Source organism: Mixophyes fleayi, chromosome 9 (assembly GCF_038048845.1).
Source record: "Mixophyes fleayi isolate aMixFle1 chromosome 9, aMixFle1.hap1, whole genome shotgun sequence".
NCBI lineage: Eukaryota > Metazoa > Chordata > Amphibia > Anura > Limnodynastidae > Mixophyes > Mixophyes fleayi.
The window spans coordinates 46,148,203-46,162,507 of record NC_134410.1 but is presented as its reverse complement, the minus strand read 5'-3'; the positions used below and the strand labels follow the sequence as shown (position 1 = coordinate 46,162,507).

Here is a 14,305-nt window from a genome sequence, read left to right as displayed (position 1 = left end):
ATGGTGAAGTATGAGTGACACACCTTTGCTCAGAACGCTTTGTTACTTGCCCTGGAGTGCTGAACTAGTTTACAAGGTGTAAATCAGTCCACAGCAGCAGAAACCAATTGTGTCAGCTGTGATCACTTACAATAGGCATTGCTAGAGACACTAATGCAATTGTGTCTGAAGATAGAAAGCATAATATCAGTGTTGTTAGATTAAAGGGTATAAAAATAAGCAATAGGTTCTATAAAGAGAGGTATAAGGGCATGCTATTTGATTTGATGTCTCATAATCTATTGTTATTTATTTTGAAGGCACTTTTTATTATGAATACTTTTATCAAAATATAATAGCTTAGAAAATATTTATTTTCCTGGTGGCTTCAAGCTGATCTGTTTCCAGAGATAGCACACAGATAACTTCCTGTAACACTATGCTGCTCCTGCCGCGACCTACCATATCCTTTTCCTTCATGCAAAGTCCATTCTTTGTGTTCTGCGGGACACACGCAGCCTTTTATTTTCCTAGTGAAATTCAGTGTAAAGTCTGCCAAAGAACAGATTGTGTGTTGTCATCTGTAATACAAGATATACAACAAGACAGCTGCTACAAAGCCCACCGACACTTGGGGTGATGATATTGAATTAATTTTACATTGACAGATTTGTTAGATTTTAGTGGTAGATTTGAAGTGTGCAGTAAGGAATCAATTAGATGCGATTAATCTAAGAACTCAATCATTCAAGTGTAATACAAAGGGAAGTCAGTATAACCATACTTGCCAACTCTCCCGGAATGTCCGGGAGACTCCCGAAATTCGGGTAGTTTTCCCGGACTCCAGGGAGAGCAGGCAAATATCCCGCAAACGGCATCTTGCTGTCAAAATGAAGCGATTCGCGGTGAATTGCGTCATTTTGGCCCCGCGACAAAATGATGCAATTCACTGTGTAGCACCCCTCCCACCCTTCAACCACGCCCCGCCCACCCCCCAACCACGCCCCCCTGCCTGGGATCTCCCAGAAAGAGGTTTAAAAAGGTTGGCAAGTATAACTCTGTAAATACTGCCAGGAAGGGACCGATCCCCAAGTTGTGCCGTGTACACTGTCCACAGTACAGCAATGAAATACGTGGCAGAGAAGTAAATGATACAGACAACATTTTCAGTGGTCACTTCCATTCTGCTTATTTCATGGTGTCTGTGCGGATAGCATGAGCCGGATGGCAGAGGGAAAAATAGATCCTTTGCTAGCTATATTTACACTTCAATTCCAGTTTGAATGTAATGCTAGGAATACGTTCATACGGATAAGCCATAATCATACTTGCCAACTCTCCTGGACTGTCCGAGAGACTCCCAAATTCCGAGTATGTCCCCCGGACTCCCGGGAGAGTAGGGAATTCTCCAGCATCTGCCCACTTCCTAGTGAAGTGGGAAGAATTAGAGTCGCAATGACGCGATTCTCAGGGAATCTCGTCATTTTGGCCAAAATGACACTAAACGTCAAGCCCCACTCCCTCCGCCCATACCCCCTCCAGAGGGGCACCTCAAAAAGTTGGCAAGATTGTCCATAATGCATACTGTATAAAGCTGCCTACACATGGGCCTGAGCAACATTGACTGGATCTGTGTTCCATTTACCTACCCATTTTTATTTTAAATCAGGAAAAACTTTTTCTATACTCACACAAGCACTATACAAGAGAAGCAGGAAGGACATTCTACAGATGTGACTTTTGAATAAATGTGAGCAAATCAGCATCAAAACTAATGGTTGACATAAAGATATCAAAGTCAGATTTTGTCAATTCAAAGAGCGGTTATTTTTTGATAATACAAAGCCAGAGTTCTGACTGGTTACATATTCCATTAATTACATAATAAATTAAATAGATTTTCATACTTTAAGAAACTTTTAAAAATCAGAATGTGACTGTTACACACACACACACACACACACACACTCCTCCAAGCCCTAGCAAGAAGCTCTTGGACAAAGGATATAAAAGGACTCTGGCATCCTGCTCAGGAAGGCAGATATGCAGTGTGATAATGACAGACATTAGAGAACATTACAGATGCTTTACAATGAGAACAGATTCAGAAAATGACTGTCAATATTCAGCATTTGCCATCATCATCATCATTTATATAGCGCCAGCAAATTCTGTAGCACCTTACAATTAGGAACAAACAGTAATAAAACAATACGGTAAGAGGGGCCTGCTCGCAAGCTTACAATCTATGGGACAATGGTTTGATACACAAGAGTAATTGCTACATCATACTGCATATTTGTCCAGATAGAATGCAAAGGTTACAAAGTATTTAGTGGGCTGTATGATCAGTCACACAACGAAGTTGGTAAGAGGGTTGTTGTCTTGTGTTAGCTGTGTAGAGGGTGGTAATAGGGTAACTTAGGGAGATTAACAAGGTGGTAGCGGAATATTAAAAGCTTGTCTGAAGAGGTGGGTTTTCAGAGAACGCTTGAAGACTAGAGGAAAGTTATGTGGCGCGAGGGAGTGAATTCCATAAGGTGGGAGAAAGTTTGGGTCAGAATTTTGTTTTTTTAGAATAGGAGTAATCACTGCATGCTTGAATAATGATGGAAAGATACCAGTAGAGAGAGATAGATTACAGATTTTAGAAGTGGAATGAGCACACGAGACAAGGACCTACCAATTTGTGAGGATATGGGATCAAGAGGACAGGAGGTAGAGTAGGAAGATAAGAAGAAAGAAGAAACTTCCTCTTCATTTGTGGGATCAAATGAAGAGAGAGTGTCAGAGGGTGCTGGGAAGGAATTGAGCTGATTTCTAGTCCAGGGAGATGATACCATTTCAAGTTTGATCTGATCGATCTTTTCCTTGAAATAGGAAGCAAGATCTTGGGCACTGATGATAGTCGGAGGGTTTGGGGTAGGAGCAGTGAGAAGAGATTTAAATGTTTTAAAAAGGTGTTTGGGGTTAGAAGCCTGAGCATAGATGAGAGATTGGAATTATGTTTGTTTAGCAGTGTCCAGAGCACTTCGATAGGAGTGGTAGATAGCAGTATATGTGAGGAAATCATTAGGGATACAAGATTTACACCAGTGATGTTCAGCTTTCTGAGAAAATTTTTGTAGATTTTGTGTTACTTTAGTGTGACCTGGTTGACAATGAAGTCTACGTGGAGTATAAAAAGTCGCTGAAGCCATTTGATTAAGGGCAGTTGCAAGGTTTTCGTTGTTCTTAAAAACAAGATTGAGACTACTGAAATTAATACTATACACCTAGGCCAGTATAAAGTGATAAAAGTCTTTGCACATTGGTCTGTCTGTGTGCATATGAAAAGCAAAATTCCGAAAACTGACGGTTAGTACTGCACATTGTAAATATAGTGGTAACTTCACACCCACCTTTGGTGAGACAAGTCGATTCTCAATCCCTAATCTGAGTAGACACACCCTAGTGACTCATACTGTGACTTTCTACAACCTAATAACTGAAAGAATGACTGGGTTTTGAGGTCATGACATCCAGCTGTATTTGTTTACTATTAAGTCAGCAGGAAATAGGTTACATAAAAATCACACTGGTTCTATAAATCCAACACTTCTCGTTCACTTTTTCATTCGATATTAAATGTTCCAAGTCTTTTCTCATCGGTTAAATTGGAACATCTAAATATGCCAAAAATAAAGAGGAGAGGAGCTATCGCTCACAATGCTTTAAAATCAATGTACAATAACAGCTAAAATGGTTTGCAGACTCACGGAGTAGTTGTTTTTATGCTCATCTGGGGCACATTAAATGAAAATCAGCTTTTATTAAAGTTTACAAAAAGCAGCTGACCCTTATAACAGCTACATGCAGCCAAATGAGGAGCCTGGTAGATCCATGATTCTGACACCAATCTTCAGTAAACCACTGAAAAGCCCAGTATGTCCCCTTGCTTGTCATGACATGTTACAAAAAATTGGTTTACCTCTGATTTAACCTAGATACCTCACTTCTAATGTGTCAGGCAATAGTGCCTCCAGCAAAAAGTTGCAACAATAGGTACTTATTGTTATGTGGATAAACCACTAAGTACCAACCAAGAGTAGAATTATTTGTGATTACAATTAAACACAATAATAAATGCATTATTAATTATACAGAGATGCACATGGCCACATATGGGTCCATCCGGTCACTTGGCCAGACTCTTTTTCCAGTTTGGCCACATATACTGACTGAACAGTTAGCCACCGTGTAAGGATCACAAGGGGGCAGGTTAGAACAGTCAGCAGGCAGAGTACCTCAAGCACAGCAGATAGTCATCTAATGACCGGATTTCTTTAGAATGTACCAAAAATTTTCTGATCAATTTCAATCAGATTTCTCTTGGGTGTAGATGGTTGTGTTTTTGGGATTTATAAGTGGCAATATCACTGCTTGTGTGGTAAGAACTAGAATGGTGGCGCAGACTCCATTATAGATATCACTAGGCGGATACAAGCTATTTTACAAAAGCAGAGTGATGCAATGGGCTTGATCTGTTTAAGAGAGGTAAAATGAGGACTAAGAAATGGCAGTAATCTGCAATGTTTCTGTCCATAGACAGTAATCTTACAGATTACTTACTGCAATTGAATCTTTTAATCTCTCCTATCTATGCTGTAAGGTTCTTATTTACACCTTTTGTCCTCCTTTGGGAGTTGGCTGCCTATCTTGGTTGTCTCCAAGCCCTGCTGCACAGATACTCCACCCCCCTTCCCGATATCCAGATTTTATTTAGCTTACAATGTGCAGTTGCCACTAATTAGAAACAAACTGAACCGCCCACCTTGCCAGAAGTGATTAACTAGATTTGGAAGATATACCATTTTGAATACATAATAAGTATACTACAGGAATGCCCTATCAAATTCCACTCTATGGGGGCCCCTTGGCTCGATTATTATAAGGCCCCTGCTTAAAACCGCTCCTTTATGTTGATCTGGCACTGACTGTATTTATTGTCCTGGACAGAGGTCTACTAGATAAGTGAGATAACGGAACCAATCTAAATCCCCAACCCCCACACTCTGTATACCCTAAAGAACACACCCGTCCCCATACAAAGTGTCCAATACATTTTTAGGGGTAGCCCAACGTATAACATTCAATAACAGGTTTGATTTTATTCTACTGTGTTGCACTCTGTGCTATACTAATGATTTACAAAGTGTACCCCTTGCCTAATTACTTCCCTTCTCTTGATCTATACCCCGTCAACTCCTTTAAATTGTAATACTCGTAAAAAATCTTAATTTAATTTTTTTTAAATGCTGTTTCCTTAGAGCACATTGTACGTCAACAAAGATCAGCAGGAAAAAAAAGTAGAAGCAGGCTATCACTGTTAATTACAAGCCCGTCCATAGTCCACGTCCCAGATATGATAAAGCATACATCTGCCAGTCTCCAACTGACAGATTTTTTTTATTGCGTAGCAGTCAACGGACATGCTGGAAAATGATTTATTTGAAGACTACTACGTATTTAGCATTTCTTCCTTATGGTTGTTTACAGCACGTTTCAGCTTTACCACTATTGTCAATGTTAGGCAGCGCAGGCATCAGATATTCAGTATGCAGACAGGACTAGCAATCAAACCTGTCATATTTTAGTTTTGGAAACCTCAATCAGGTACTCTCTAAAGGCATTAACCTGATGTATTATACAACATTTTCTGTAAGAGTTTGTCCAACAGTACATCATGTTGTGTAATCTCTGATTACTGTACAGAATATTCCTTGTAAATGTTCTTAGTTTGCATCTTAGACTATAGCTTTATAACAGCCAATATTTCTATACTGTGGTTGAACCAGTCTGCTGTACGGAGGACTGCAGCACAGAGCAGCCCCACATTGCTTTAGCTGACTGCAGGATGCTCCCGGTCACTGTAGGGTCAGCTGGACTCCAGTCAGGAAATACTGCTGTATCATCTTACAGGGCGGAGATGGACTACAGATCCTAGAACAAGCACTGGATTAGATGACTTTTACTTTACTTATGTAGCATTACTTAATATCCTGTTGGCTGTCAGCATCAATTATCATTTGTCAAGATAACTCCTTATCTAATTGAAACCGTCCATGATTTTTTAACTTTAAAAAATTTGTAAATCTGCTATTTACACTACTTAACATAGGCATGCACAGCACATTGCATTAGGGTGTGCACCAGGAAAATCTAGAGAGAGATACTCTGCTGCGCAGTGGAGCGCAGGAGGGGTGGTGAAAATATCAGACATCAACAAAATGTTCACAATAATCAACAAATTAGCACAGCTCTTGCCTCACTGCTGTGTTTCATGGAGGAGGGTTCAAAGGGCTACTAATAGTCACACTAAATGACAATCATACCCCTCAGACCTTTTCACATGCACTTTACCTGCACATCACGCCTCCCTACATGCCCATCAAACCTCCCCACATGCTCCTTATATTCCAATTAGACCACCCACACATGCACATCAGACCTCCCCACATGCCCATCAAACCTCCCCACATGCTCCTTATATTCCAATTAGACCACCCACACATGCACATCAGACCTCTCCACATGCCCATCAGACCTCTCCACATGTCCATCAGACCTCTCCACATGCCCATTAGATCTCCCCACATGCTTCTTACATTCCAATTAGACCACCCGAACATGCACATGAGACCTCCCCATATGCCCATTGGTCCCACTCCACCTAGAGCCTGAGCAGAGGAAGGAGGAAGAGCACACTGATCAGATGAGCTGTTATACTGTAACCTCCCACGTTTTGCAGATGAGGTCATGTGATGTGAAAGTCAGCTACTCTGGGTCAGTCTTCAGTCAGATTGGAAGAAGCCGACTGGGGTCCCTGCTGCAGTGTATGGCGAACTGCTCCTGGCTGGGAGGCACACCTAAAACTGCAACATGCCACAGGATGGCCCCTGTTGCATTAGGGTGTGCCTGAGTAAACCCTGTACACTTTTTGCACATGTTCATGTTTAATAATAATCTATATTATCTACTTTTTATAAATGGTCCAAAAAGATCACTTAAAGTGGACCATCTTTAACATTTCCTATACTTTATTGATAAAAATCTAAATAATCTTATCTAAATCACCCTTCCATTTTTTTCAAATCCTGTTTTTAGAATGTGGACCATGGGCTAGATTTACTAAGCTGCGGGTTTGAAAAAGTGGGGATGTTGCCTATAGCAACCAATCAGATTCTAGCTTTCATTTATTTAGTACCTTCTACAAAATGACAGCTGGAATCTGATTGGTTGCTATAGGCAACATCCCCACTTTTTCAATCCCGCAGTTTAGTAAATCTAGCCCCATGTCTCTCTCTTTTCTAGCCTTTGCATAGGATGCCATTTTCATTTGGCAGCATCATTACTTAAATGCCCAGCCATCTTTTTATTTTAGCAGAACTCTCAGGTGGTAGAATGCCTGAATTTTGTAATAAGCTTAATTTAACGCAACGCACAAGCTTGGCACATCCAAATATCTTTTGGAAATAGCTTTTATAAACAACTAACATCTAGTGTAAATGCTCTGCCAAAATTGGTTTAGTATATGAAATAATAAAAGACATCTGGAAAAAAAATGTCCAACAGAGCATATCTCATACTTTATCCAAGTGACTGAATATTGGGACTATACTGTAAGTAATCCTGTTGTGACTATTATCTGAAGATCTTCCATTATTTACAGTTTCATCAAAGTATGCTAAAGTTGCAAAGCAAGATTTAGAATTTCACACATGCATAAAAAAATAAGTTAGCCTAAATCTCGGTTTTATAACTAAGCGTGAAGTATATGTGGATGGGTGAACACGTATATTTGCAGCTATATGTGCATGTATTTAATATAGAATGGTAAGTGCACAAATCCCTGCCTGTTACCATAACAAATATTTTAAGAAATGTGCATATTAAAATAAGTTATACTTGTCTACTTTTTATACTTCTATAACTCCAGAATCCAAGACTTCTCCCGTGCAGCCCCCCTTCACTGGAATGACCTCCCTCGCTCCATCCATCTCTCTCCCACTCTAACTCCTTCAAACGGGCACTAAAAACCCACCTGTTCCTCAAAGCCTACCAGCCTTCCACCTAACCCATTCTTCCCTCCCTCCTCCCATTCTCTTTTCTCTCCCTTTACGTCAACTGGCTCCCTTTTGTACCTTTAGTTTTGTTCACCCTCCCTTAGGATGTAAGCTCATTTGAGCAGGGCCCTCTTCCCTCTTGTGTCCTTACCTGCTCTTCTGCTCTGTCTTTTCTGCATTAGCCCGCTTGGAGCATCTGAAGTGTTGGTATTTTTGTTTACTGCTCAGTAATGTTTTACCCTGCACTGTCTATTGTTTGTGCATTGTACGGTGCTGCGGAACTCTTGTGGCGCCTAACAAATAAAGGATAATAATAATAATTATAATAATACCAGAGGGAAGGTCCAAGGGGCAAGTGGTCCATCCCACCTCCCTCCCGCTACATAATGCCGCATCATAAAATATCAGAGGGTGGGGCATGACAGTGGTATTTACAGCAAATTGCATCATTATGTCCCTGTCCCACCCACTTCCCAAGATTGGGCGGGATCTGGGAAGGTGGCCTACTTTTCATGGAGGACTCCCTGATACTCGGGAGTCTGCCAGACATTTCGGGAGAGTAGACATGTATGAAATACATTTGTTTAGACATGCTGAAAGGACTCCAACTTGCAGAACTATGTAGCTACATTTCTCCTTTTCTGTTCCTAAAACCAAACAGTGAGGCACATCAAAAACAACTCCGATCACCCAGATCATGCATGGAAGTTCCCCATTTCTTATACATCAATATTATTTTACAAACACTCAGTACACTGGAATTGTAAGTCATTGTTAGAGAGATTCTAAGGGGCATACTCAATTCTCGGCGGTTTGCCGAGGAAAAACTATTACTGGTATTACGGTAATAGTAATAGAAAAGTACCGTAATACCGGTATTTATGCGCACTATTACTGTAATGACGGTAATAGTGCGCACGTCGCATTAATTTTGGCTATAACGCCAACAATTGAATATGCCCCTTAAGTAGTGAAGGGCAGCAGGTGGCATTAGTGCCCCCTATGGCCCTCAGAACCTTCCCCTGAGGGCCCAACTCCTTCCTGCTTTATTATAAGATTCATGTTTTATAGCTTGTAACACTTGCTGATATGTTATTACAGATAGGTGTCTATTGTTGTAACTTATTACTGAGATTAAGGGCAATGTGCATCTCTTATGTTGGTGGGCCGACCATGCGATCCACAAAGCGTATCAGGTTACCATCGCTGTTTCAAAGCCTTATCAAATGCTCCATATCCTAATAATTACATTGTAACTAGTAAAAAACTGTGCATATTGTATCTAATTAAAGTATATGAATTTTGTCTTGTTAATCAGGAAGAAGAGGAAGAAATAAAACTTGAAATAAACATGTTGAAGAAGTATTCCCACCACAGAAATATTGCTACATACTATGGAGCTTTTATCAAGAAATGCCCAGCAGGACAGGATGATCAACTCTGGGTAACTGTTATAATTAATGAGTGAACGGCAATTTAATAGAATGGCATAAATTACATTTGCCTGAGGCCTACCAGCAGCCCTCCAAGTAACAGAGCCTCCTTGTCCTAGGAATACATGATGCTCTGATTCGAAATCTCGAACCTAGTGCTTCCGAAGACTTCCCTGGTCAAACAAAATAAAGAGGAAAGAAAAAAAAACAAAGAACCTCCCAATATTCACATTTGCAAATCCCTTAATCGTAGCATAGTCCAAAATCAAGACAAAATATCACAATCTGGTGCATTTGAAATGTAGGATAGTTTGAGTTTAGTCTAATGTCTGCACACATTTTTCAGTGTGAATGCTCAGGGGTCAACAGTTCCATCCAATTAGATGTATGATCATTTGACAGCATGTTATGATTTGTCAACCACAAATGTCATTTTGTTTACCTATCTGATAATATTGTAAATTCAAATTAATACATCTATCTGCAGTTTAAATAACACAAATTTGGTTCCAGTTTGCACTGTTGCTGGATGAAATGTTCTCTCTCTCTTACAGCTGGTAATGGAGTACTGTGGAGCAGGGTCGGTTACAGACTTGGTGAAAAAGACAAAAGGCAACTGCTTTAAAGAGGACTGGATTGCATATATATGCAGAGAGGTCCTACGGGTAGGTGCATACATATATTAACCAGTTACAAAGCAAAAAAAAAAATGTAATCTAACATTCTACCTATGACAGTTGCCTAGGGCTCCAATGGTGGGGGTCTGCCTTAAATACAGGATGAGTGACATAACGTCACATATCCAGTGATTTTAATGCCCCTGTGATGCCCCCATGAGCAGTGCCTGACGGCTACTAGCTGCTTCTCCTCCTTGTCAGTATGACGCTTGGCTATGATGTCACAGCCAAGGGCCACACTCCCAGTCTGAGGAGCTGAGGTTGCTACAAAGCTTCGGAGTGGGAGGGGGCCCCTCCTAGGAAGCCCGCAGTGCTAGCACCAGACCGGAATGTGCATGTAAAGTAATCAAACACTGTCTTTTTCAGTTGTTCACTAGACAAATGCAACTTAATTACCAATTGGTTGCTGTAGCTTAGTGCAAAACTTGCACCTCTATGTACTATAAAGGGGTCCTAAAGCTGCTGTGGTCTTATACTGGCTTATTCAGTTCCCCCCCACTGTATAAGTGGCCCAGGGCTGTGCGATAGGGTCGCAGTTTTTTTTTCTTTAAATAGCAAGTTAAGTACCATTTAAACATGCATATTATTTCGTAATGGACCTCCACCTTTTCAAAATCTCTTTGGAGAAAAGACTACTATGGCTGGCTGTTACACACAGACAGATTAACAGCATGTCATGGGAAGGCAGAGGATGATGACTTTACACTGCCCACTGCAGAAAGAGCTCAGAGGGGCATTCCAAAACCTCTCTGCTCACTGCGTCATGTGCCATGTGACTGGGGCTGACACAATAGACACTGTAGTAACTTTGCAGAATTATCATAATCATCAATAGCAGCCTGAAGAAATAAACCAAGAAAATATTGTAATTACAGAGCTTTTTCTTATAGCCTGCCATAGTGATTTATGTGAAAACACACACCTCAAATGTTCATGGGATTGCAGCTTTAACAACTATTTTATTTAATTTTAGCATCCTGTCTACTTTTTAATTGGGAACATTAAATATTTTTTAAACCCATTAGTTAACTAATTTGCCCACAGTGAAAAGATTGCGTTTTGTTTGCTTTTTTCCTTAGGAAAATTAACAGCTCATTGTTTGCTAATTTATGGATCAAGCAGAGTGGATTTATCTTTGATAACAGATAGCACTGTTTATACAGAGGATAATGAACCCACAAGTGTATGCTTTAAGAACGTTAAAAGTCAGAGAGCGGGTTTAGTAAGCATATGAATCATTAGAAAGCAATTTGGCCATAGAACTCATAGTTGCCTTGAAATATGCATATAATGAACAAGGGATGTATGTTATTCCTCATACGATTTTCCCACATTTATACTGAACTATCACAGAGTAGATTCAAATATGCACAAACACGCACATATATATATGTATATCTTTGCAGGGTCTGGCTCACCTCCATGCTCACCATGTAATTCATCGGGATATTAAAGGGCAAAACGTTTTGCTGACAGAAAATGCAGAAGTGAAGCTGGGTAAGTGTGTATAAGCCTATTTCTTATTATTAAGTGAAAAGGAAATGTATGCTGTTTGCAAATAGGGTTTATTCTTACTCTATGGAACTAGAATATGGTCATGAAAACATGATCTAATATTTCCAAGATGAACATAATTCCTGTGCCTGGTGGCATTTATTAAAATAAGTGGGCGCTGCCATAATGCTTCCTTGGCAATGCCAAGGCAACAAAATATCCTGCTGCACCAATGGTAGTTCCGGCCACTAGTGACCTGTTAAATAAAGACAGTCCAGGCATCTTCTCACTCATGATTAATTAGAGAAAAACTAGGCTCGACTGCTTGAGCAGTATTTTTTGGAAAATAAATAAAAAGTTCAAAGTTTAAAGTATTCTAAAGGTAGGCAGGACTTTGTTGCAACATTTTTCTACAATCCCATAAAAGTAGGCACAGACCAATTTCACAGCGTAATCGCCTATATAATTGGACAAATAGGAGTATTCACAGAAAATTAGCTGTGTGGTTCCCCTATGTTTAGTAAATAAACTAGAATCACCATTTCCATGGTAAGCCATGGTGAAAAGTGTTACTCTAGTTACTTGATAAGCGTCCACAATTGTCGATACATTGGTAAATGTAGTATTTTTGGGATAAAGGCCAATCATATTTTAGTTGCAAAGTAAAGTGATATTTTTTGTTACAATTTAGCTTATGTTGACAATATTACAGGCCTAATGGTGCTACATTTTTTTTTCAACATTATTTGCAGAACAAATGTTCCTAAAGAGTTGGATGTGTATAAATTCTAATTAAAGTGTGTAAAGTCAAAGAAAATTGTAAAAATCCTAAGGGCTGTCTGCACATAAACGGTTGTCTTCCTGATCCCCCGAGGTTATAGAAGACAAGCCCAGATGACTATACTGATATACAGCAGTGTTGCTCTCCAATATATAGGCAATTCCTCGCAGCATTATTCCTGCATGCCTTAGTACAAGAACCACATATAATAAACTTTTAATATTGACACGGCTATTGAAGGAGTGAAGTTACAAGTTAATTTTAAGCTTTAATTTTAAATACTTCACCACTTATTTTGGAGAAACTGTAGTCACTTATGAAGAAAATAAGTTCACATTAAGAATACGTGAAGGTTCCGGAACTAAAAGATAAAATAAATTATAAAATAATAAATTGATCTGACAGTCAAGATTTAAATGGACCAGGTCTATGTTCTGCCGATAACTGGTTAGACTACTGATCTTATTCTGCACCAAATACTACTAAAAGGATGATATACAGACTATGTACAAAGTAGGGACTAAGAGGTTAAGGATGGTGCATGTTTATAGCTCTATTTAATCAGCTTCTATAAGACAAAAAAAGTCTACTTTCATCCTGGTTGTAATTCAACAGCAGCTTGAGAGCAACAGGCTGCCAGGACCCTACAAAGTATTTTCATATATACCTATTACTGGTAATACAGTTAAACAAGGTCAAAAAATCAATGCACATATTCACAGTTAAAAGAAACAGGATGCTGGATGGTTTCTGTTTGACACACCCTAGTTATAAAATTAACCATAGTGTCTTCAACGCCCAGGATGTTTTCAACACACATAGCTTCACATTTATCTGGCTGCTTATAATGTATATAATTTAACTTTTTGATACCAGTAACATATTATTGCTCAGTTCAATCTGGCCATTAATTTTCCATAATCTTTATAAATGAATAATAAATACAAATACTGGTATACTTATAAACAAAATGAGTAAGATTATAAGCTAGGCCCAACTACTTTGAGCTTAAAGCTGCATTCCCAGTTATATTTTAAACTTTAGATAAGTTGCTCCTTCCCCTTATTGGAACTTTTTCATGATCTGCATTGTTACAGTTGTACATTACCAGCAAAAGCCGGTGATTTGAGCAAAGTCTATGCGCTGCAACCACACGGACCAATAGAAAAGCACAAGCACAGAGCTTGCAGCTTCCTATTGGTCTGCGCACCCACAGCCATTCTTGAATGACAAGCAGATTCCTAGAACTAACCAATTGTGTTACTTAAAATAACATATGAATATACTCTATAATGTAATATACTGTAAGTATAGTATGAAACCACAGTTGACTAAATTGCTTTAGTTAGACTATAGAAACCAGACTTTTACCAGTAGGACTTTTAATAGTACACTATATTTAGACAAGTTATCCACAGGCAATTATTTCAGCGTGTTCATCTGTTTAGAGATGATTATAAAACATTTTAGGTAAATCGTGGCAAGCAATAGCAGCTTGATAGATTTGTATAAATACATAATTGATGGCTGCCTGAGAATATGTGACATTTCTTTTATTTTCTACACCACAAAGATGCTATTTTAGAATTAGTTACCTCCGCAAAGCAATTAGTTTGAATGAGCCATATGCTGGTATCTATCACTCACAAAAGTTCTTCGATGAATTAAACTTATATGTGCATGTTAAAGGGAAAAAAGGCCTTTGTCTAAGCCAAAAATAGGTTGTGCTGAATGTTCACTTGATTTATTATACAATTGTTCTTGCTTTTACAATTGTATTCCCTGCACAGAAACATCAAAACCCACTTGGCTCGGCTTCCAGGAGTGGTTAACTGC

The 14,305-nt window shown here is 39.2% G+C and overlaps 1 protein-coding gene across 2 annotated transcripts in view; it reads left to right on the top strand.

Moving 5' to 3' along the window:
* Positions 1-14,305, top strand: part of NRK (Nik related kinase) — a 184,988-nt gene that overhangs the window by 47,337 nt on the left and 123,346 nt on the right. For both annotated transcript variants that reach the window (XM_075184270.1, XM_075184269.1), the window contains exons 4-6: positions 9,403-9,528; positions 10,072-10,182; positions 11,601-11,691. In XM_075184270.1, coding sequence (XP_075040371.1) covers positions 9,403-9,528; positions 10,072-10,182; positions 11,601-11,691 — 328 coding nt within the window. The remainder of the gene's footprint in view (positions 1-9,402; positions 9,529-10,071; positions 10,183-11,600; positions 11,692-14,305) is intronic.